This window comes from Motacilla alba, chromosome 15 (genome assembly GCF_015832195.1).
Source record: "Motacilla alba alba isolate MOTALB_02 chromosome 15, Motacilla_alba_V1.0_pri, whole genome shotgun sequence".
Lineage (NCBI taxonomy): Eukaryota > Metazoa > Chordata > Aves > Passeriformes > Motacillidae > Motacilla > Motacilla alba.
Genome location: NC_052030.1, coordinates 12,321,579 through 12,346,205, shown reverse-complemented (window position 1 = coordinate 12,346,205; position 24,627 = coordinate 12,321,579). Strand labels below are relative to the sequence as shown.

The 24,627-nt window shown below is 50.2% G+C and overlaps 1 protein-coding gene across 2 annotated transcripts in view; it reads right to left on the bottom strand.

The window, feature by feature from the left end:
- Positions 1-24,310, bottom strand: part of TMEM132B (transmembrane protein 132B) — a 221,908-nt gene extending 197,598 nt beyond the window's left edge. The window contains exon 1 of one of the 2 annotated variants that reach the window (XM_038152280.1): positions 24,162-24,310. Coding sequence is in view for 1 of the 2 variants with exons in the window: in XM_038152279.1 (XP_038008207.1) it covers positions 23,771-23,855 (85 nt within the window). In the remaining variant the exon portion in view is untranslated. Of the gene's footprint in view, positions 1-23,770; positions 24,081-24,161 lie in introns of those variants that run through there. The other variant, XM_038152279.1, reaches the window with a different exon arrangement.
- Between the last annotated feature and the right edge of the window lie 317 nt (positions 24,311-24,627).

The following is a 24,627-nucleotide window of genomic DNA, read 5'->3' as shown; positions in this document are numbered from 1 at the left end:
GATCTTTTCTCTACTAGTTTTATTTAATGAACAAACAGAACAAATCTTCAGCATATCATTTCAGAAGGGTGCATGGCAAGGCACGGGTTAAGTTGATTTCCAAACTTCACCATGACAGGCAGAGAACTTCCCAGTTCTGGCACAGATCTGGGGAGAATGGCAGCACAGGGAAAACAGGAGGATTTATTTCCCTTTTTATGATAAGATGACAATTCAGGAGCCGAGCAAATCCTTAAAAAAGAAGTCTCTAGTGGATGGATGCAAACAGAAATGAGCCCAGGCACCTCTGCTGCTGTTTTGCCGACCACATTTATATACCTGGCCCAGATCAGCAGAGGGAAAATTGAGCTCTTTCAGGGGGCCAGATAGGCTCTCAGTCTCAGGTGTTGACAGTTTTCATTTCTTAACTGTTTTACAAATGAATGTGGATGTTTGGGGACGAATTTCCATTTTTATTCAGTGTATGAGAATGGCCTTTCTGGATATAGCTGTCTCACAAAAGAAGCCACTGCTTGATCACGGCCCCAGCTCATCCAAAAAAAAGCTGAGGACTGTGAAGATTTGGCAGGGGAGCACTTGGGAAGGGCTGCTGCTTCCCCAGCCTCCCTTGCCTGTGTGCATTGAGTCAGATTCCCTGGCTTTCGTGGCAGCCCTTTTATTATTCTTATTATTACTACTACTACTATTACTACTATTCCCAAGACAGCACCAAAAGCTGCAACAATAGGAGGGAGGTGAGCTGGGCTCTACTTTGCCCTGCTGAACACTAACATAATTACCACGTCCCAAGTGCACTACAGTGCCTTTGTGACTGGAAGTGATTCATGAGTCCAGAGGACCTCAACTGGAATTTAAATTTCCAGGGTAGGCCATTGGGTTTACAGACAAAAAAAAAGAAGAAGAGAAAACGTAAAAGTCTCAGAATAGGTACATTTGATCTAAATGTCTTGAAGAGAGATATTGAACTCCACTGCACTATATTTAGACTCACTTTTCAAAGGATAAATGCACTTCAGATCTCTTCATTAGTTCCATTGTTCAGCAGTGGTTTATTCTGCCAAGAGCAAACCTGTTGTGCTCTGGAGAGGATTGTGGTGGCCACTCTTCCATAGCAGGGCTTGAGGGTCCCTTCCCCCCTGAGAAAATCCCCACGAAGACATGACCGGGGAGGAGGATATTCCTCTGCCCCAGGGCTGGTGAGGGCACACATGGGGTGGAAATCCCTGTCCAGACCAACGCCAGGGCTGCCTCTCTCCACCCAGCAGGACCAGGGATCCAGACACCAGGGTCAAAGCAGGACAAATTGCCTCTGAAGCAGCCCACTCCCTGCAGCGACTGAGCAGAGCACCAAACCACCCTTTTAGGATGACTAATTGTTAGACAAGATACATCCCACATGTGGCACGCTCCTCCTCAGCATCACCAGCCCGAATTCAATATGCAGGGGGAAGCAAAAGGCTCTGCTGTCTTTGGCTACCTGTGAAAAGCCACGGGGCACTGACCCAGGGATGGATCTTCTGCAGAGCCAAGCCAAGCTGCCTCTGGAGTCCTGTCCCCAGAGCAGAACCGCTGAGCGTCCACCTGGAGCCGGTGGCCCCTGGGGACGTGGTGTGCAGTCAGTGCTGGCACAGCAGCTCCAGTGGCTCCCAGTGCAGGCCAGCTCCTCTCTGCTGCTTGCACATCACAGAGCAGTGCCTGCTGCAGTGAGTGTGGCCTGTGGAGACCCTGCTGGGGCAACCAGACCCCGTGGAGAAGCTGCCTCCCAGCTGCGAAGTGCCACACGAGAACCTCTGCTGAAGTTTTTACCAAATTTCAGCCCAGAAAGTTAGTCAGCTGCAAGGAGAGCATCCTATTCAAACAGCTCAGGCATTACCTGGAGGAGCAAACACGACAGACTCTCCTCCAAGAGCTGCAGTAATGCATTTTGCAGAGAGCTCCAAGTCAGCTCGGATTTAAGAAGCTGCATACTTCAAATGTCTCTGAAGAATACTAAAATGAGAACTCGGTCACACTGCACTGTGACTAGTGTGGAGCACTATTAAAGACAAGCTAACATTTGTTTTCAATTACCCAGTGAATATCTGAAAGACTAAAGCTGTCTCCAAAGTATTAGATAAATGTGTGTGTTTACTGTGTATTTGTGCATGAAAAATGAAAGTTATCTGACAATCATTTCCAAATACCAATATTTTACCAATATCATTATATCAACATCTAACAAGTCTCCTTGGGCTTGACACCATGTTAAAAGGCAAAATTAGAAAGCAGAGGTGGCTGAACACTGATCTTCAAGACACAGAATAAATGTAAATTAAAAAGCTAGCATCTTACTCCCATATCTCCATTTTTTCAGATCACGTTGCCATTTTTTTTTTCAAACTCTCCTGAAAAAAAAAAAATGACAGAAAGCAGGAAAGTTTGTGGCAAATGCAGAATGGCATCCATAAATTTATGAACTAACTAGACTGACACTCAGCGCAATGCAAAGTGCTTTCCAATCAATAGCCGTGAGCATCAATTCCCCGGGAAGAGCAGTCCTGAGCCACCTCCTCCCACCAGCAACAGGCAGTGCCATTTTCTGCTTAACTTCCCGATCGCTGCAATCTCCCCCAGTCGATGGCATCGATGAGGCTGCGGGACCAGGAGCCGTGAGGACAGTGGGGACGGGCGTGTGACAGGGACAGCGCGGGCACGCAGCGCTCCCGCTGGGTTGCTTAGCGATGGTCCCTGCGCGCCCATCCCTGCGCTCGGAGCAGAGACATTCCAACAGCAATCCAAACGCCGGCGACGAGGAGCAGTACCAATAACGGCATGCAAAATAAATAAGGGCTCTGCTTTTGCTATGTGATGTAAGGAAATTGAACTCCCAGTTCTCTGGAGCATCGCAGGAAGCAGCGGGTGGTGTTGGCTGGCTTCAATGCAAAGCTTACCGTGCCCATAAAGAAGCCAGGGAATCAGAAGGCTTGGGCACAACCCCACTCATTTGTGGTCAATAATTGTTTTTCCTCTCGTTCTGCTGCTAAGTACCAGCAGAGAGTAAATTTCTCCCAGCTACCACAAAGGTTTGCTCAGGATTCACTCGGGATGGATTAACAGCGCCAGAGATTGACAGAGTCCTTGACAGCTGTGACAAACAGAAAAAACAGAAAGCATCGTGTTTGAGGGCTGCAGTGACAGACAGGGCTCTGGAGCAGTGCTGGGGGGTGGGAGCCACGCGGTGCTTGCAGATGGGGCAGCCTTGCTGCCCAAACCCTCATGCACAGAGATGCTGCTTGTGCTTGGATAAAGGAGCTGTGACCTGCAGCTCCTGCCTCACACGGGAGAGACACTGAACACCCGAGCAGTAGCAGGTGAACAGGTTGTTTAATATTTAGTTACTTCTCACATGAAGTCCTTTAATCTTCAATTAAAGATTTAATTCAGATTTGTTAGACACATATTAGGTGCTAAATTCCTGCTGATAATTGCTAAAAGTGACCTGCAATGCAAACAACATAATCCTTCCCTGTCTGTATTGCCTCCAAACAGCCCCAAACAAGGCCATGGAGGAGAAAACCGCTTCTCAGTCCCCTTTTCAGCATCTGCTGCAAACAGGAGGTTTCTGCTGGGCAACTTGCCCACTTTGCTCAGCTATCAGCACCTTCACTGCCCAGGTCCCAGAGATGCCCAGTGGGGACCAAATAAATGGTCAGCAGGGACAGAGTGGATTCAGCGTGGAACAGGCACGAGGGATGCCTCAGAGTCAATCACTGCAAATCCCTCTGCATCAAACCCTGTCAGAGCAGTTAGACCATCAACTAATAACTGTCAATCTGCATTTGTCTGCAATGCTGTGAAAAAGGCTTTCTTAGTTCTCTTACAGATATAAAAGAGGCTCTCTGATTTTGCTTTAAATGGAAGTGTGTGATAATGTTAGCTGCTGGTAAACCTCAAAGACAGTACTTATACAGCATCAGAAACATTTGCAAAGATGGAAAAGATCCAACTTTGGACTGAAAGGCCTTAAAATCTACAACCCATATTCTGCAAACTTTGATGCCTCTGCCTAAGCATGCTGAAGGATCTGTGCCTGTACCTTGATCACTCCAACAAGGCCACATTGCATGAAGTTACACAATTCTGAAAATGTATTATTCCTTTTCTTAAGGATTTTTAATTTTTAAATGTTGAGGAGGATATAGTACACCCAGAAACTACAGTCTCCAGCTAGCCACAAGAGGCACAGCACAAAAAAACACCTTAAAGCCCTTTCCTAAGCAGAAGGCAGGGCAGCATTGCTAATTTATTGCAGAGCATCGTGTTCTTGCAGGTACCAGGAGGGAAACACTGTCCCTGCATTTCATGCATCAAAACCTCCTAGAAAACAAATCAGGCTTGTTCCTCTGTGGTCACTCTCTGTAGCTGCTGGAGGTGGACGGGCAGAGGTGGTGCTGCTGTATTACCAAAGTCTCCCAGTCCAGATGCCAGCAGATGTCCCATCCCTGTGGGCCCAAGGCTGTCCTGGAGAGAGGGCAGTGACCAGCTCTGCTTTGCTGGGTGGCTGCACAGACCTTGCAGAGGAAGCACTAACAGCAGCAGCACCACAGGCTCACGGTGCATTTTTATCTGCCTTGATGAGCTGAGCAGAGCTCGCCAGTTCCACCATGCAAAGCCATGAAGTGCTTCTTAAATCCCACCTGAGTGTGGGCACATGAACAATGCAGAAAGGAAGAGGAGGGAAACACTAGAGGGGAAAACCAATGCCCAGAGCAGGGGGAAGATTCAGCCCCAGATTACCTAACTGGTAAGAGAGGCCAGACAAGCTGCCAAGTCTATCAAGGTTTCATGCCTCTGCTATACAAGATGTACAAAATATTCACCACTGCCTTCATTCTTGTCACACAGGGGTAACTCAAGGGCAGGCACATAAAACAAGGCTGAGTTGAGCAGGATGACCAGCTCCCAGGCAGGGTTGTCTGGTGTTGTGCAGGATTCAGGAGCTGAAGGCTCATCTGTTTTCCTGGCTCTGGCAGAGACCAAAGTTACTGCACATCTCTGCCCGTTCCCTCTAGCTGAAGAACAGGGATAACTGTGCTTAGCATCCTTTTCCTGCAGCTTGCAGAGTGCTTTTTAAAAATAAACAGGTGTGGAGAACTGCTGGTAGAAAGTACCATAAAAAAAGCCCCTCTAGATAAAAATCTCAAGTGTAGCAAACTTACTAATACAGGATGCAGCCTTTTAGCTACAGCAACCCTGTAGCTTCTTTTCTCCCCTGAAGTTAAATTGAGGCAATTTTCATGAATACGTGAAATTGGCATGAAAACTAAGAATGAAGAACAGTTTGTTTCTGCTTTGGAAATCTTTCTCTCCTGGTCTCCTCAGTTTTCTTGCCCATATCCAGCATCTTCATCACTTTCAATTGTGTTATCACACATTCCATTCTATGATTCTTCATGGGAAAGAAAAAACCATCACTAACAATTCAGCCTTCCTTTCAGGGTCACTTAAAGGACATTTCAGTTGTCCAACATGATGCAGCTGAGGACTCCAGATTATCCACCTGTTGATCCTGCAGGTGCTGTTTCTATAAAATTAAGTGCCTGTCTAATGGAAATGTTTTCCAAGGAGATGAAGAGACTGTGTACAACATGGTAGAGAGTGCACAAAGTAAAATGACATCATCCTAAGGGGGGAAAAAAACCAAGGAGGATCTGGAACCAGCTCCTTTCAAAGCAAGGCAGAATTCTGCTGTGCTGAAAATACCAACTGGCTGCTTTCCCAGGTAAAATGCCATTGCTTGAAAGAAAGAGTCAATTACTGCCTCAAGGAACCTCCCTGTTGAGGCAAAAAAGCTATTTCAGACAGTGTGCTGAGCCCTCTCCATGATTAGAAACAGAGAAGGGAAAGCTGCTTGTGTGTCAAGCCAACCCACAGGAAATACAGGGAGATGTGGGCACATTTTTCACCAGAGGGTGGCAAAGGGGACACGCATCCTCTGTTCTGGGCTGCTCCACTCCCAGGGAAAGCAACAGGGACCAGCCCAGTGTGCTCTGCATTTGGCAGACAGAGAGCACAAAACACCTCGAGAGGATCAGCAGGGAGTCCCCTCACCTTGCTCTCTCTGAGAACCTTGTGTTTTTGTTTTAACCTGCCTCCCTGTCAGGGAGTGGAGCCTCTGTCCCCGGCAGGCAGCCCTGATGCTGGGGCCACTTGAGGCCACAGAGGTCTCTCTGTGGGCTCTCACAGAGGCAGCTGGGCTGCTGCCATTAACTGACCCACACCAGGTCTTCTCCAAGGGTCTGCTGAACCTACCCATGCACCCAGTGACCAAAATCCCAGTCAGGGGTGCAGGGGAGCAGTGCTCTTGCCCTTGAATCAACCCCAGCAGATACAGCTGTGAGCCCATCAGGGTACCCTGGTGAGAATTTTATCTTCCATCAGCTAAAAACACTCAGATTTTGTTAAAGAGAGGAGAAAAGCCTATTTTATCTGAGAGAGAGAGAGGAAAAACCCTATGTATACACACATGCATCTCTGTGTAGTGTGTGCCTGAGTATACAGAATATCCATGCACATGCACACACTTCACAGCTTTCAGAGAGGGTGGCAGCATGTTTTCATATAGCACATCTGAAGAAAAGGTCCCGTATCTGTGCTACAGCAGAGAAAATTTCATCTTGAAAACAGAGAATGAAGGAAGAAAATAAAAGAGAGCGAGAGAGAATGTTTTCCTTCTTCTCATGTCTGAGGAACTTAACTACAGTGATGGGAAGATATAAAACCCCAGACAGCAGAGCACTGCTCTGGAGACCACGATATGCAAAAAAACTCCTGCAAGCCCTTGGTAAATGTTCCTGCCCCTCCTACCCTCCAGTCCATACCTCCAGGGTGCAATTTTCGGGAGACAGAAAGATTTAATGTGCTTTGGTTAAAATAACCCCCTGGATCCTCGCTGCAGAGGCTGTCATGACAGTGTGTTCCTCTGGTTTATTATATTAATAAGCAGAGTCATTCAGCACTCAACATGATGTGGCTCTCTGACTTGCACGTGACTGTGTCCCCAAGCTGCAGCAATACAGAGGCCTGCCCCCAACTCCTGCTTGCAAAAAAGGTTTGTTATTTTGAGGTAAAATAACCACAGCTGCTTACAAACAAGGATGCACACACAGCAGGTTTTAAGTGTGCAGAGGCAGCAGCTGAGCTCACCCCCAGTCACCTCCAGCTCCCTCCCTGCTCCCAGCCAGGCTCCTTGGGATGCTGGTGATGTCCCCCACTCCCAAGCCCTCCATCACACTCCCATGTCCATCCCATCCTGTGCGTCCAAGGTGCATGTTGAACATATTTTCTACTGATTACAGCCAAATAAGAGTAAAAAATAATGTTATTAAAACAGTAAAAAAATCTCTAACCCATGAGCAAAGCTCTTCTTCCTCTTCCTGGCTTGAAAGACACTGCTCTCCTGGCCTGAAATCACATGAACTTGCCCTATAACCTCTAGTCACTGCTCCCTGCCTTTATTTCCCAGCTGGGAGAGGCAAGTTCCGTTTCTGCACCCCAGGAAGCAGCACTCACTTGGCTCTGAAGATGCCCCATGTGCAGCTCTGTCATCACCACCTTTTTCTGGGGTGTTTGGTTCCAGCACAAGCAGAAAGGAGACTGCACCACTGCTGCCAACACTGCTGCAGTGATCCACATGTACTCAATCCCTGTGGACCCCAGCTGATTTTCTGCTCCTTTCCCATAAAGGTTTTCTATTTTTCCCCTAAGATGCAGCCTCAGGAACATGTTGTGTGGCAGAGGTTTTATACCATGTAAATGATGGATATTGTTTATGTGCTGATTATGTCGAACCCAGCTGTTTACCTTTGCTAGGACTGCAATTATTTTAACAGTAATTGTAAAAATAAATTAGGGAGAGAAATAGCAGGAACTTTCTAGTTTGGTTTTTAAAACTAGAGCACTGCCAAGAGTGACCTGACCTCAAACAAGTCACATGCAGCCATTTATTTTAAATATCAACTGAGCTCATCCATGCATGGAAAACAGAGTGCTCTGTAGGGTTCTGGGCACAAACGGGTCCCAAAAGGTTCAGAATTCAGCCCAGTCACATCTTCCTCATTTATCACCACCTGCTTAAGCTGCCACAGCACCCAGATCTTCCCCGAAGCCAACCAACCACATAACACTGACATCAAACCTGCAGAACACAGTCAAACTGCCCACAAGAGAAGCACATTGACCTCTCTTCTCTTCTTCCCAACGGCTTCACTCTCCTCCAGACAAAAATGCCAGTATAGACTAAATATTTTTGAAGCTACTCATTTTGCAACTGGAGCAACCATTTCCCAGCCCTGCATGCAGTTCCCCTGCTTCTCCTCCTCTCCCTGGATCACAGACAGATGCCAAGCCATGGAAGTTATTCTTTCATTTACAGCATCTGGTTCCTTGGCAGACTCCTCGGGTAATTATGTTCATAGCTTTAAAGCTGTCTCAGGCTCTGCTTCATGGGTTTGCTGCTTTTGGCTCGTAGCAGTCTCTTCTCATCTTCCCTGTCCATCACATGAGCTGAAGGTTGCTCTTAAAATACAGGCATCAGACCACTTGCATCTCCCTCTAACCAGAGCACAAATAAGCAATGCCCCACGTTGTTCTTTAAACACAAGCCCTTGTTTTGCTGCATGGTGCTCCCCTGCCTCTGGAGAAACCACAAACCCTTGTGCAAATCCCTCCCAGGACCACCTGGCTCACACCTCTGCAGAGCTGGGGAATGTGTGGCTACAACCACAGCCACGATGGCAAAACCCACCATGTGACCTTTTCCTTTGCTTTTAGCTTAAACCCTCTCTGCCCCTGTGCAGCTGCAGGGCTCTCACCACGAGGAACAGAGGGACAGACATGCGCTGACTGCCAGACAGAGGGACACGAGCAGTGCAGCCACAGCAGCTCTGTTTGTTGAACAGGGTTGAGTCAATGCTGCTTGTGCTGGGCGGGTCAGAGGAGCAGGAGGGAAGCTGGATGCTCTCTCAGCCCTCATGCCCAGCACCCAAAGGCCCCTCTGGAGCAAACAGCCTGAAAATGCTGCTCCCTCAGCACGAGGGGTGCAGCGGGGCTGGGCTCCCTCCCTGCTTGGGCACAAACCTCCCGGGTACCCTCTGTGCTGCAGAGGTGCCAGAGCCCCAGCACAGAGCTCACGGGAAGAAATCATCCTGGGCAGGGAGGGACCCTGGGCATAGTTATGCTTTTTGAAGGAATAAGCCCATAAAGAGAAAAGTACAACAGATTTAAGCATTTAAATGCATTTCCATAACTGTTTGTGATGATTCCCAGACAGCAGCCTTCATTAAGCTGGAGCTGAGGCTGAGAGCACCAATTAGCAGGATTTAAAAACAAAAAGAGGAACTGCTGCAGTTATCCCCAGACAAAGAATACGGGCCCAGCCTAATCTTTCATGCCTGGCTTTGCTGGAAATGACGGGAGGTTGTAGCTCCAGGAAGGTGCAGTGCACAGTCCCTGGGATGGGCAGCCAGCTCGGTCACTCAGCACCATTTGGCTGCTGGGAGGGAAGATGTGAAATATGGCAGCTCATCCTCACATCCACTGCCATGAAAGCAAGGAAAGAAAGGAAGAAGAGAAACCCTGGCAAAGCACTGGTGGACACCTCCATCTGTTCATCAACCCAGGCAGCTGGAGGAGGAGCACACTGAGAGCTGCCCAGCAGGTCCCAGCAGTCACTCACACACACTTTAGGAGATGTTTGAGCTGCTTTAAAATCACATGGCAAATTAAAGTTACACTTTTTTTCCATTCCTTCTGTATTCTGTCAAATTGTTTAACTTTATGCTGTGCAAAACAGTTCTGCCTGTGGACCTTGACAGCAAGAACCTGCTTCATCCCTGCTGCTCAACTCCCACCATGGGAGCTGCTTTCCAAAACAGTGAATTCCTTATCCAGTTCTCCTTCCCCCAGACTCAATCTGCAAAGCCTGCACATCAGCTTTGTCCAGTTTAGCCTCAGACTGGCAGCAAAGACACTCAACAGTGCAAAACACAAACCAACAGGAAAGATCAAATAATCTATTTAAAGGGTGAGTGTTATGGATTTTCATCTTTTCTGTAAGAGCCATGAGCAATTATTTTTGAGCACAGAGATCTTAACCATTCATTTATCCTGAGAATAAAAGTGGGAGAAGGGGAAATGATTGCTTTTTCATTATTTGTTGCACTGCCAGTACTGAATCAAAGTCAGAGGACTGCCAAAAGATCTCTTTTGATCCAAATAACTATCATCCTCATAAACATTTCTACAGGGAGAAAACCCAAAACCCCAGTCCAATCTTTGCACCATGATTCTAAAGATAAATATATAAACAACAACACAAAAAAAATCAAAAACCTCTTCCTCTATTAGTTTTTGCCATTCAAGACAAGCACAAAAGCTTTTTAAAAGATGCTGTGGGGGGGATCCAGAACTGGACCAGAAAAAGCCAAGCTTGAAGATTCCCATCATCAGCCCAACACTGTAACACCACTCACAGTGACTTAGAGAGATCAAAAAAGAAAAAAAAAATTGCACATATATATATATATATATAAAGATTTTACATCAGGAACCAATTTAGTTTTGCTGCTCCACAGAGCAATCATGCCTCAGGACCCACAGCTAAATGGCTGGAGCTCACTAAACTGGAAGAGCAAAGAAAGCAGCAGAGAACTTCATTGGCTGATGAAATTCAATTGAAATTGCTGGTTGGAAAAGTGAAGAATTTAACACCCCACCAAGTTAACATCAGTGCACCCATGTGCATGGACACACAGACAGGTACATGAACCAAAAAGGTGGGAACTCATTTTGCACTCACCCACAGTGCCCTAGGGAAGGAGATGGCACCCTCATCCAGGAACTTCAACACTGTGTAAATATTTTAACTCCTCCAGACCATTTTCCACTGGAAGCTTTAACAGAAAACCATCTTTTGTGAAAATGGCAATGCATCATTATGACCTGCACCATTCATGTCTCTGAAATATTAGAAGCCGCATTCTGCATTTCAACTTCAGCTGGAGCAGGAACTCAAAAACCCTCCCTGCTATCTGAGCTGACTTTGAATAAACTGTTTGCAGCTGATGTACTTTTCCAGCACGGATCTCTTCTGTTATGAAGCCTGTCTCTGATGAACAATAGAAAAATATTGTTGACAGGGGTGTACTTTTCCATCTACTCAAAAATATCATTTTGCAGAATATTTTCACAGCTCAGCAGAAGGTGGAAAGAAAGACAATATTATGACTAGATAAGAAAGAAAGAAGACATTCGTTATAATTAGCTTATAGTAGTTTTCTTGTTGGTTTTGGCTTGCTTGAACAAGGTTCTTCACTAGTTAGAGCTCCAATCTGACTTACAAAGCCTTCAGGCAAAACTCATAATCAAAGATTAACCTGGGTGAAAACAATCAGAATTTGGCCAAAACACTTTAGAGCAACGCTTATATCCACAAAGCCACTAGAACAACAGCAATTTCACACCATGGCTTTGAAGTGCTCCCGGGTGCATGGTCAGTCAGGTGCTTCAGGATGCATCACCCCAGCTCAGAGGCAAGAAAGGCACGGCCACATCCTGGTCACACTGTCCTTTTTTGAGTGACTCAGGGCACAGGGACACTGCTGCCTTGCAGAAGGACTGAAACATCAGGAACCAGCTCCTGGAGCCTCCGTGGTGTCCCTGGAGCAGGCAGGGACATGTTCATGTGGACACTGGAGCTCTCTCCGTGTGCTGCACCACTTGATTCATGGGGAGGCTTTGATGTGCAAATTAATCATTATAACTTTTAACTGAGCTAATCTAAGCGTCATATGTAGCTAATTACACAATACAGGGGGGAAAAAATTGCAAATGAATTTAAATGCTTAACCTAATCAGGATGGCAAGTTGTGTTTTAATTACAGATTGTTGTGAAGCAGCAAAGCAGCTGCTGCATTTCAGCAGCTCCGGTTCCACAGCAAAGTCCTGCTGTGCCTCACTCGTGTGCTCAGGTCCACTTCTGCTCCCCACAGCCCCGGCCAAAGGTGGCTGCAGCCTTGGCTGGGGACAGCAGGGACATCCTTCCAGGGGTGTGACCCCCACACCTGGCATGAGGAAACACCCACCCTGAACATCTTTCTCCAGCAGTGTCTTGCAAGAAGGGCTCCTTACGGACACCTTCAAGCTTGGCGTGTTCAAACCTCTGCTTTAATCTGAATGAATGTCTCCACACACAGAGCACAAATCAGTGACCTTCCTCCAACTCAGTGCTTCTCAAGTCACATAAGCAAGCATCAAGAGGCATCTTTGGAGCCTCTATGCCCTCACGGTTAAGGGGGAAGGAAGAATAAAATGAGATCACAATAAATAAATAAACAAACTCTCCTGAACTTTGTAGTGCCTGGAGCAAGTTTTTACAACCAAATTAAAATGCCTGAGCATTGTGGCTTTTACTGGAGACACTGATAGAGCCGAGGAGCTGCAGCAGTGCAGTGCACGTGCACAATGCACCACCTTGGGAACGTGCCAAGTGATGATGACCCTGCTCACCACCCAACTGACACCGCACAGAAACACCCACTTGCCAATAACCCTGCTGGTAATTAACCAGAGAGTTCAGTGGGGACAGAAAATCTCTGAAATGTATGGCAAAAATACGGTAATCTAAAAAAAACAAAGACAGTCTATTGTTTCTTATATTATTTTTAACTTGATACAGCCCCTACTTGTCAAAAGAGGGGGGAAAGCCTCACAACCTCTGAGAACATTAATTTGCTTTAGATTTTGCCAGTTACCCACAGTAAAGCAAAAACCTGCAGTATTTTTGGTTGGGTTTTTTTGAACACCAGGGGGCTGATTACTGTGAAATGATCTTAGGCTTCTCCCACTAAGTGGACAGATGGATTGCTACTTTTGCAACTTCTTTTTGCAGCCTTGAATTCGGTTGCTGGCGGGAGGCTCCGTTCCAGCTCTCCCCAGCATCATTTCTCTCCTTGCACTTGTCATCTCACTTCCCAGCCTGGGGCTGGGCTATGGAACAGGCTCTGTGCAAGCGCAGGAATGTGCACACAACCCTTTCCCAGCCAAGGCTGCACCCCACTGTGTGGGTACCACTGGGGCTCTGCAGCTCTCTCATGCCCACCCAGGGGAGAGGGAATGGCACAGGCACAGCAGAGCCCCGTTCCTGCATTTCCATGCCAGGGAAGCTGGTGGTGCTGAAGCTATGGAGACAAATACCACCAGTGCTAGACAGACCAAAAATGAGGTCTCTCAGCATTCCAGCAAACAATCTGCAATGTAGAGGGTTCTGCAAGGTGAGAAAGAAACAAAAAGCACTGCTAGGCAAAAGTCATCTCCTTTACTTTTTTTTTAAAAAGACAAATTTTGCAAAGTGCAAACTGAAACGCTGCCAGGCTCCATCCCTGCTTGCCTGACAAGCACGGAGAGCCCTGTCAAAGTGACTCGGGAATGGTAGGAACAATGGGGGTCCCCGGCCAGCAGCCTTTGCATTCACAGCCCACCACCCCCACAGGCAGCACACAGCTGGCCGGGAGAAGAGCTCAGAAGAAACCCCTGAGCGTGCAGGGAGGGAACTGCTCGCTCAGAAGGTGCTTCTTAGGAACGATCCCCCGAGGGGACACTGCCCGACCTACTGGGCATCACCCCACTGCAGCGCAGGGACTGCAGCCCCTTTAAGATGAAGACAAGGGACAGAAGGAGGAAACACTCAGTTTGATCCGAGGAAGTGAAAAACCTCGGGAAAAGCAAACTGCCAGCCCCAGGAATGACTAAGCACAGAGCCAGGCAACGCAGAGCTGGCTAAGGCAGCCACACAGCACACATTCCCAGATCGGTGCCAGTTCTGAAGGTATGCTCTATGGGAAAACATTCCTGGGGAGAAAAAAAAGAAAAGCCAAACCTAAAAACAAGGACTTGATTCTTTAACAAGCCACATGAACTGCCTGAGTGTGTTTATAAGCATTCCCGTCCGTCTGTAACTCCAGCTGATGCACAGATAGCAATATATGGGTCAATAATGGTTTATCTAGAGATGTGTGTCAGCCCAGCTCTCCTCACTCTCTGACAAACCTTTTACAAGAGCCACTTACTTTAACCCTGAATTATCTGCCTCTGCTCATCTTCAGGGAGAACCAGCACGGCAGAGAAAGAAGCAGGCAATTCCCTGTGATCTGAAAGCTCACTTTCTAAATCAAATCAATTTTTCTAACGTAATTTGCCTCATCTAAATCACTGACCCATGCATTTTCTCACCATCCTTTGACAAGAGCTGCACCAATTGAAGCAAAGCTAAAACACTTCAACCAGACCAATTCATAGAAGTCTTTAGAGGAATTCTTTCATCACTGTAATTAATTCTTTAAGTACCACAGTGGGATGCTCTGAATTCAAACCCAGTCCAAGGAGTAATGATTATACTAATGGGAGAAGCTGCGCAGTAAATAAATGCAAGTGCCCTGCTGAAAGAGATCGTTTTCAATAGGAGACTGCCATTGAGGGAGAGAACTGTATTTCAGAGACAATAACTCAGATGATGAAGTCCCACAGACTGGAGTCTGCTACACCAATTCCCAGATTCCACACACCTAAGGGATGAGCATTGTGGCAGTGTTAGAGCTGGGGCTGCTCCAGCTCTCAGCCCTTTGAGGAGGGGACAGAGGGCCTAGGGCAGCTTGGAAACCATCTGGGAGTTTGCTGGTTGGTGCAGGAACCAAAGCTGTGACTGCCCTTTGGCTTTCCCCATGTGGTTAAATGCAACAAAGCCTTCCTACACATTTAATGTGTGGGGCTCCCTAGAAAGGGAGGGAGATGCTTTAACTCTGGATGAGCAGGATGCTTTAAGAAGACACAGCTGAAGCTGTTCCCAGGAGCTGGACTTGTCCCCCAGGGCTTACGGCAGACTCCAGTAATCTCATTATGACACCATAGTAAATGAAATAAGGTGCACAACATGGACATTTGGGGTTTAAAAGGGCATGTCTGAAGAACAGCTCCTCAGTGCAGTCCCTGGAAATACCCCAATCCCCATGGCCTGTCCAGCTTCATCACACCAAGGAGGTGATGAGATGGGCACCACCATGGGGGCTCTCCTCTGTAGGGCTGTCTTTGATTTCAGCAATAAAGAACAACAATTCCATCTCTTCGTTCCTGCTTATAACTTCCCATAAAAACTGTAATGGGCTGGTGCAAATCAGACACAGCAGAAGAACCAAGCAGTGCCAATGTTGGGGCACACAGAGAGCCCTTAGAGAGAGCCTCAGAGCTGCCTGGGATGGGGCTTGGAGATGCCAAGCAGCTCAGGCACCAAAACAAGCCAGGGCTGAGACAGGGAGGAGGAGACAGTGCCCGAGCTGTGCTCAGCACACCAGGGCTAAGGGACTGGCCATGAACCTCAGCAGCCTCTGTGCAAGGTGGGCCTCACTCCCGACAGAGCAGCAGCAAAAAACATCACTGCCATCAAAAATAACCCCAGGGCCCAGCTTCACCCAACACCTCTGCTCTCCCTGGCAGCAGGGCTTAGACTTTGGGGTTCTGCCCCAGGGCACCTCATGGAGGCGATGCAGAGGACAGACAATGGCTTCAATTGTACTCACTTTTTTCTCTAAAGCCCTTTGAGATCTACAGGTGAGAGAACGACAAATGATTAATATTTGAAAAGAAAAAAATGTCTCAACTGCAATAAAATTCATGCTATCTTCTGTTTATCTCTTGCTTGTTTCCCCTCTTTAATGGAGTTAAGCCTTCTTTGCACCAATATTCATGCTAATAACTTTCAGTGGGCTACTCCTAAGCAAAAGACCTGAAATGAGTAACTGTGCTGCATTAAAAAAAGAAAAAAAAAGGTGGAAGAAACCTTTGTATATTAATTCTCATAGCTGTCAGAGATGAGGATTTAATAATGTTAGTATCTAAGCTACTCCATTATTTCCAAACACCTTGGAGCAGGATGTCTTAGTGGGAGATGAATTAGATGGTGTGACTGTAACTGCCTTCTGAGTGTTTCCAGAGCACAGTCTATGGCTCATCACCACGTGTGTTTCAAGTCCTTGCCCTCTCTTCTCCAAATAACCTCCAGCTGCAAATGCATTTACATGCTGGGTATTTGCATGCCAGACCCAGCTCCTTGCCTTGAGCATTTCCCACTCCCTCTTTAGCCATTTGTCCCCATTTCATAGATTCGCCTGGGTTTGGCTTTGGATGGGTGGTAGGGATGGAGAGTTGGGAACTCAGGCCATCCAATAAATGATGGAACGAAGCAAAGAAGGAAAACTGTAGGCGGGATGCAGGAGAGGTCTGCTGGGCTGCAAAGCTCTCTGCCAAGGGAAGCAGCAGAAGTCCTGCACAGCTGAAAACCAGCCACGCTCAGGAACAGGCTGTTCCCAACCTCCAGAGATGGGAAAGGCAGTTTATTTGCCAACATTCCCAGCTCTAATTCCCATTATTTGGAGAGGCTGAGGCACACTGGCTTTTGAGCTTGCCCTGAAAGGGCTCTGCTGCTTCTAGAAAGCTCTTACCATCCTCTCGGGGTGCCTCTGTTGCAGCCTTTTAAAAGCCTGTTTCACTGTGCGCGTGTTGTGTCCTCTCTGCACTCAGTGAAAGACAGCCAGACCTTGTGCTATTGGTCCCTGCCACCCCCACCCAGCTCTCTGAGTGCCCTTAAAAACCCCCAGTGACATTGCAGACTGCTGTGGCCCCACAGACTCAGGGACAGAGGCACTGGGGGTCCATGGCTGTTGTCTTTCACCGGACCAGGTGGCCAGGGTCTTGCTCCATCCAGAGAAGCTCCTTCCAAAACTCACCTTGGATTTTTCCTTTTTCAACCAGAAATCTGGGTACCAAGACTAGTCAACAGCTCCCAGCTCTTTGCTGAGTTTCTAATTACTGCTTATTGCACAGGAACCTGCTCCATCTGCTCAAGGGCTCCCTTTTAGGGCGCAGGGGCTCTGTCTTATTTTTGGTGCGAGTTTCATCCTTTTTTGAAGCTGCAGCAGAAATGTTTGTTTCGAGAGCTGCAGCATCCATCAGACAGCCGTCCTTCCCCATTGTGGCGAGAGCCTTGCTGCTAAGCAAAAGCTGTGGCTAATTGACAACAACTCCTAAACTGAGACATAAAGTAGCTGCGTCTGTCACTCATGCAAACAGCAACGGCAGCTCAGCTGCTAAATAATGGAAAATGGTTCATTTTTCTGACTCGGGGAAGATCCTTTATTAGAGAAATGAACGTCTCTGGTGCTACAGAGCCATGCCCTGATCATTCCTGCATCTTAAAAATCTAACATTGCCCATAAAATTCCTGAGTAACATAAACCCTGTTCCTTTCACTACTCTCCCAATCAGAAAAACTGGATTTAAATCACCTGCTGGCAGGTTTATTACAGGGCCCACAAGCAGATAAGGTCCTGTGCACCAGCCCTCTGCACTTAACGGGAAATAAATCTCTGCTTTGCCATCTGTTTTTGAAATGTTTCCATACAAGCTAAACAAAAAAACCCAAAGATACGTGCACCTCTCAACCCTTCTAAAGGATTTTATTTCTGGGGTAATGAGGATGACATTTCTCCCCTCTCTGGCAGAAATGCTTTTCCTCCTCAGGCTGATTCCCCCCAGGGCTCCCTCAGCCCAAAACTAAACTTTCCCAGCATTGTGTGTGTGCATAAATGGGCTCAGCACAGGGGCAGCTGCTTGGCCAGAGGCACCACCTCCCACACATCCCGTGGGCTGCTACCAGTGCAAACACCATTTCTGGAGCCTGCTGAGCCCCTTGGCTTGGCCAGAATGAGGATTTGAGCCCTGCTTCTCCATTTAGCCCCAGTTTGAATGGCATCAGTGGAGTTTTTTCCATCACCAATGCCAAGCTAGAGCTGCCCAACACGGGTGGTTTCACACCATCCCCTCCCCAAAACCAGGCCTGTGGTTTTTGCACAGCCTTTAAGCAGATGGCAGCACCATCCCAAGGCAGGAGGATGTGTCCCTGCAACCATGCCGAGCACCCTCTCCCCAGGATTTAGCAGCTTTGTCACCAAAAGCCCATTTCCTGCCACTGCAGGTCTCATTCCCCACTGCAGGGGAAGGGATGGGGCAGGGCAGCTCCTGAGGGCCAGCTGGTGCAGGCACGGTGAGATGAGCAGAGCTGGTTTACACGCAGTTTCCAATTAGTTTACTCAGCAGACGGCAGCCTCGTGGAAACTCCTCCGTTCCTGGCTGTCCCTCACCCCTCAGGGCACCCCTTTGCTTGCTCTCTGACTACCAGCATCACAAAAAAAATCCAGAAAAAAACAGTTAAAATCAAATGCTACACTTCATTTTCTCTCCTTGCCTGAAGTTGCAAGAGACAAGATAGGACATAATCACCACTTTTAAAATCATCTCCTATGACAGGCAAATTGATCAAGTGGAGAGGCTGGGCTGCTTTTGAACTTGAACAAACTGATTTTCCATGAAAGATGGTGTTTACATTGCCTCTCAATAGCCTGCTGAAATATGCATCCCTCCTGCAATTTCATCACCAAAATTTGGGAGGAAAGAGTGGTTTTGGGGGGAAAAAAAGAAGGAAAAAAGAGAAAAGGAAAAAGGTGCGCTAGAATCTGGAGCGCATCATAAATTCATGAAGCTTTCTGAATGCTGTCAGAGACAAACATTTATGTAAACAAAGAACAGCTCAAAGTGTGTTGCAAGAGAATTTTTGGGAAGCATGGAAAAAGCATTAATATTTACCTTGCACCTGAGACTAAAGCCAATTGTGTGAGGGGCTGCCCAGACACAAAGTCCTTCCACAAGGAGCTCACCCCCACACACACTCCAGCAGCCTGGCTTCACTTCCCATCGCAGCGCTCTGGGTCCCAGAGGGCAGTGGGAATACCCAGGGAAAGGCAGACACTGAGCAATCCCCATCCCCCCTTTAAGTTGTCTCCAGAGACCTCTTTGCTTGGAATTTCTGCCCGCCCATCCTCACGTGGGAACCGCTTCCTCTGAAATGCCAGCTGGGAACTCCCGAGTGCACGAAACCAAAGCATCTTCCACGACATCTAGAGCAGCACGTGGCAACTCACACTGCACAGCCTCCGTGGCACTTCATGCGAGAGGATGTGACAGTTGGGCAAGCACCACGTGCCAGCACATCAGTGAGCCACCGCCAGGGCTGAGAGCTAAAGCTGTGCCAGCGAACCAACTCACTGCTTGTCATTAACTAACACCACTTATGTTTAGGCAAGGACAGAATGGGGAATCAAGATCAGTGAATTAAATGTGTTGTGCTGACAGTATTTATTTTGGTGGGGTGGCTTATCTTTCACCGGGAGGTTTATTAAGGCCAGAAGACCTTAGTTTTGCTTGCTTCACACAGGACTTAGGGGGCTGCCAGGTCCCCTTTGCTCCTGTGAGACAGGGCCAGTCTGCAGCACCTCCACCAGACACAGAGCTTCATGAAGCCACCTCCATCACAGCAAAAGCTTCATGGAGCCACCTCCATTACAGCAAAAGCTTCATGGAGCCACCTCTCCATCACTGAGCTTTGTACCAGCATCAACCACCAAGGTCAGGACCAGCAGCACGAGCTGCTGTAACTCAGCATCATGAGTAATGGCACCCCTTCCTCCTCCTTTCAGCAAAGGGACACAGCCAGCACGGGCCCCCTGAGCAGCCTGGCTGCAAAATGCATTTCTGAGGAGCTATGGAGAAGGGCAGGAGGACCCTGACTCAGTGGGGTCAGCAGGGTGGAATGTCCATCCCACTGGCACCAATGGGAAAACCCTGCACGGCCCAAATCCCTGTGCAACCCAAATCCCTGTGCGCCTCCGTGGAGCACAGACTCTCCTCTCCAGGCACCTTGCCCAAGGACTGTGCCTTCCAAACTGCTGCCTGGGCTCAAAGAGCAACCAAATCCATGATGGCAAACCCAACACAGCAATTAAATAAATGGAGCCATCTCCAGCTCAGGAATGCATCCCTCATCCAAAAATTCCTTCCTGAGGCACACACTCTGTCCCAGCCTTGGCAGCCCTCTGCTCTGACCTCCTGCAGCTGCTCCTGGGCTCATACCTTCCTCACCGCACTAAGCTGCTTTCAACACAGAGACAATAGGGCTGGGAGTGACTATCATTCCCAGCAATAAAATACAGCAAATTAATTGCATTTAATTGATTTTTATATTTTAATGTAACTATTTTGGTATTCAAACCGCAAAAGGCTCTATTGATCAGCCAGAGTCAGTGAACAGAGTTCTGTGACCAAGCCGCACGTATTGAAGAAAAATCATCAAAACCCAAAAGCAGTGAGACTTCCCCATTTCAAATACACAAAGGAGGCTGCAGCACCAGTGACAGGAGATTCTGAATTGAAAGATGCTGCACAGGGTAAGTCACACAGTTGCCTCCTGCATTCCCAGAGAGCCCAGTGCCGATCGCAGCAGCAATGCATAAATCCAGAGGAGCTCCACTGACTTCAGAGCAGCTGGTCCAGATTTATGCTGATGGGAAGTAAAATCAGGGTATCTAAAATATTCTGCTCTAATGGATGCTAGAGCAAAAGGCACTATAATAATTTCAGACTTCTCCCCCCAGCCCACTATCCCCCACTTCACATCAGTTTGAAGAGTCATTGCATGAAATGTTGAGATCTGCACTAATCTGGGGAAAATAACCTACATTTCAACAGTTTGTACGGTCATGATCTGCAAATCTATTGTACAGTAGATAATGCAGGTCTTTCATCTCTGTTCCTAAAGAGCCTCTGAATATAAAGTGTCTCCATATTAGGTAGAGTGATACAGGGACACATAATAAAATAAGCATAATGTCTCTCCACCCACGCCCCCCTGGAGCCGGAGTCTAAAAGCAATCGCGGGTCCTTCCTCACGCACAGCTGCCAGCAGCCCCAGCGCGTCCCACAGGGGCCGAGGGAGCGCGTTCGGGGAGCTCCGCACGCCCCGCTCCTGCGCTGCCCTGCCCCGCGTTCCCGCACCCGCTGCGGGCTGCGAGGCAGCGGAGCGAGCCGGTGACACAGCAGCAGGCAGGAAAACAAAACATTCGGGTAACTCATCCAGCTCGCTCGCAGGATACCTATTCGTATAACCTCGGAGACGGCTCCGCCGCCGCCAGCGAGGAAGGCGGCCAAAACCCTGCCTAGATGCCAGCAACAAACGGGGGCCTGCTGCCAGCCAGAGACATCCTCGAGCTCAGCGTGAGCGGCCCCGGCTGCCAAACACACACGCACACCCTCTGCTCGCAGCCGAGCGCGCCAGCAGCCCCAGAGCCGGGGCAGCAGAGTGATCTCTTAATTGGACCTTCACAAAGCTATTTAGGGGACCCGCCTGACAGGCGAGCGAACGCCACCCGCTTCGAAGAGGCCGCAGAAACTCAGCCTGGTGCATCGCCGGCGCCCGCAGCGCAGCCCTGCCCAGAGCCGGCCCCGGCAAGGGGGAAGGGAGGGAGCAAAGGCAAATAAATAGAGAAAAATGGCAAGAGCCCAAGGCGAGCGTCTGAACGAGCTGGGAGCTTTGCGGACATGGCAGCACCGCGGCATGACTCATGCAGGTGTCTCTCCCGTCTGCAACAACCCAAACCGAGATGCGGTTCGTTAACCCCTGTAATCGAGAGGAGAAAACCCACTTGGATCACAGCGAGCTGCGGGGAGCTCGGCAGAGCCCCGGAGGAGGCGTTCCCGGGCTCTGCCGCCGCTCGCCTCTCTCTGAAGAGCTCTCCCCTGATCCCAAAGCCCCCACATTGCTGCGGTCCGCGCCAGGGGCGGGACGGGGCAGGGGCAGCGCTCCGCCACGGAAGCAGAAGGATGCTACGGCCGAGAGAGGAGAGAGGCGCAGGCGGGGAACGCGCTCGTTATCCACAGCCCGGGCCGAGAGCGCACTGCGAGCTCCTGACGCGCACGCTGAGCAGGGAGGGCTCAGAGCCGCGGAGAGGGATGGATGGAGGGAGGGAGGGATGGAGGGATGGATGGAGGGATGGATACGTCGGTAGGTTTGCAGCCACAAACTGTTTCAAAGTGGGTTTCCATATGCTTAAGCACTCAGAGCGCTGGAAGAATTACACCCACAGCCCAATCTCACCATGGTAGCTACCCACACAAGAGGAGACGGGAGGGGGGAAGAGCAGGGGAAAGATTAGCAGTAATATGTCAAAGCAATAAATAAAAAAGATTTTAAAAAAAACCCAAAACCAGAAACCTGCTCCTTTGCTGCGCCTAACTCTCTCCTCGGTAAAAGAAGAGCTGCACGGTGCGCAGGGCACGGCAATGACCACAGAAAGCCACCATTCTGGGGGACAGTGCCAACCCACAGGCAGCCCATGCCCTGCGTCCGGGCTCGGTGCCCCAGTCCCCACAAGCTGCACCCCAAACTCTGCACCCCGGTGGCCGTGTCCTGCTCAGGAGGATTTCCAGGTGCCGCCGTGGCTGCACACAGCCCGGCCAAGGAGGGGGATTGCAGGCGGGGGCAAGCAGTGCTTTTTGGGGTGAGCAGAGCAGGGACTCCCTGCTGTCCGTCTTCTGTGAGTCCCCGAGGTTGATGCCTCCTTCCCAGCAAATCGTTCCTGCTCTTCCTGTAGGAACCTTTCCTGAAACACTTCCCCAGCACAAAGCCTTCCCTGTGCCCTCCCCAAGAGCGACAGCTGCTGCTATTACCCCTCCCACGGACCGCTCTTTTTTCACCTAAAATCCTTAAATTTAGGCGTATTCCTAAACCCCCCGCCAAGTTTCCCCAGCAGCCCAAGCTCCACGCTACGGCCAAACGCGAGCACCGTCCCGAGAAGCAGTAAGCGCAAACGAATCCCCGAGCAACTTCAGCACCGATGCACCTTAATTAATCTGCTTTTAACAACCCCTGTTTATTAGGAACAGCATCTGCGAGGGAGCTCACGGGAGCTCGCAGAGGAGAACGTCCCTGGAGTGAAGTCCGGCTAAAGACTTTCCCAGGGGCAGCGCTCTGGGGAACCCTTCCCCAGCAAACACCCGCGGCTGGGACCCGAACACTGCTCCCAAGTCCAGCTGAGGGGGAAATTAAAAAAAAAAAAAAAAAAAAAAAAAAAAAAAAGGAAAAATAAAATAACAGAGGAAGAGCATCTCCCAGCCTCAGTCCCTGCCCGGGCGCGCTGCCTCGCAGCTGGCCGTGATGGGGGAATCCCACCTGAGCCCAGCCAAGGGCCAGACCCCGCTCCTCGGCAGCCCACCGAAACCCATTCTGCTCGGCATTCAGCGCAAAAAGGCTGCACGAGTATTTTGTTACCGAAGGGCTTTAATTCCCGCACATCTTTCCCCCCACCCTTAGATAGCCAGAAAGAGCGAGGAGCAGCAGCGAGGAACGGGGGTCGGCCGCCCCGTGGGAAACCCCACGGCCCTTCTCCATCCCCCAGAGCCCCGGCAAACCCAAACTTTTCCCATTTCCCCCCCAAATCGGCAGCAACGCGCTGGCAGCGGCCGAAGCAGGCGGGCAGCCTTCGCGCAGAGGGCCGGGAGCCCGCGGCACGCGTGGGGACAGGGGACACCCGGGAGGGCAGCGGAGCTGGATGGGGACGTCTTGGTGCGCCCCAGAGCCGGAGCTCGGAGCGCCTCGCACCCGCAGCGCTGCGCGGAGCGCCGGGGGAGGGAGGGAGGGCTGGCATGGGGGAAACGGCCGCAAATAAAACCGGGGGAGGGGGCAGGTATGAAATAAACACGAATAGTTCAAAAACAAACACGAAAACGAACACAACGACCAAAGCGGACAAACAGGACCACAGCGGCGGGGTCGCGGCGGCGGGACCGGGGTTACCTCGGCACAGGAGCAGCAGCGGCGCCAGGAGCAGCGCGGGGCCCCGGGAGAGCATCCTCTTTGTTCCATGCCCAGAAGTAGTCATGGTGCTGATTTATTTGGAGAGGGGCGGCTGAGCGGGGCGGGGGGGCCGGGGGTGTCGCGCCGGAGCCCGTAACCACTCCCCCCGCTCCCCGCCCGCTCCGCTCCGCTCCGCTCCGTCCGGCGGCGGGGCCGGCGCCCGCGGAGGAGGGCGGCCGAGGGGAAGGGGGGTCCCCGCTGCCCGCCGGCCCCGCAATCACGGCCGCCCCCGCCGCATCGCCGCCCCCGCCCGCGGCAGCGGCAGCGGCGGCTCCCCCGGGGCAGCGGGCGCTGTGCCGGGGCTGCGGCGGCGCGGCCGGGCCGGGCTCACCTGAGCGGGATCGGGGCGGGCCCGCAGGTGCCTCTCAGCGCCCCGGGGCTGCGCGGTGCCCGGGCCCGCGGGGCCAGCGAGCGGGGCAGCCCCGCGCGTGGCGCTGCTCGGCCCGGCGGCCCGCGGGGCCGGTGCGGGTGCCGGTGCCGGTGCCGGTGGTGGTGCCGGTGCTGGTGCCGGTGCCGGGCCCGCCGCGCCCCGGGGCCGGTCCCGCTCCCCCGGCCTGAGGGGCCCTGAGGGGGCGCGCGCCGACCGCGGGAAGAGCGCGCGCGCGCCCTGGCGGCCACCGGCGGCAACTGCGGGGAGCGGGACGGGAAAAGGACACCCCAAAAACTGCGAGAGAGCCCCGAAACTGCGAGAGAACCCCAGAAACTGCCAGAGAGACCAAAAACTGCCAGAGAACCCTAAAAACTGCCAGAGAACCCCAAAAACCGCCAGAGAACCCTAAAAACTGTGAGAGAACCCC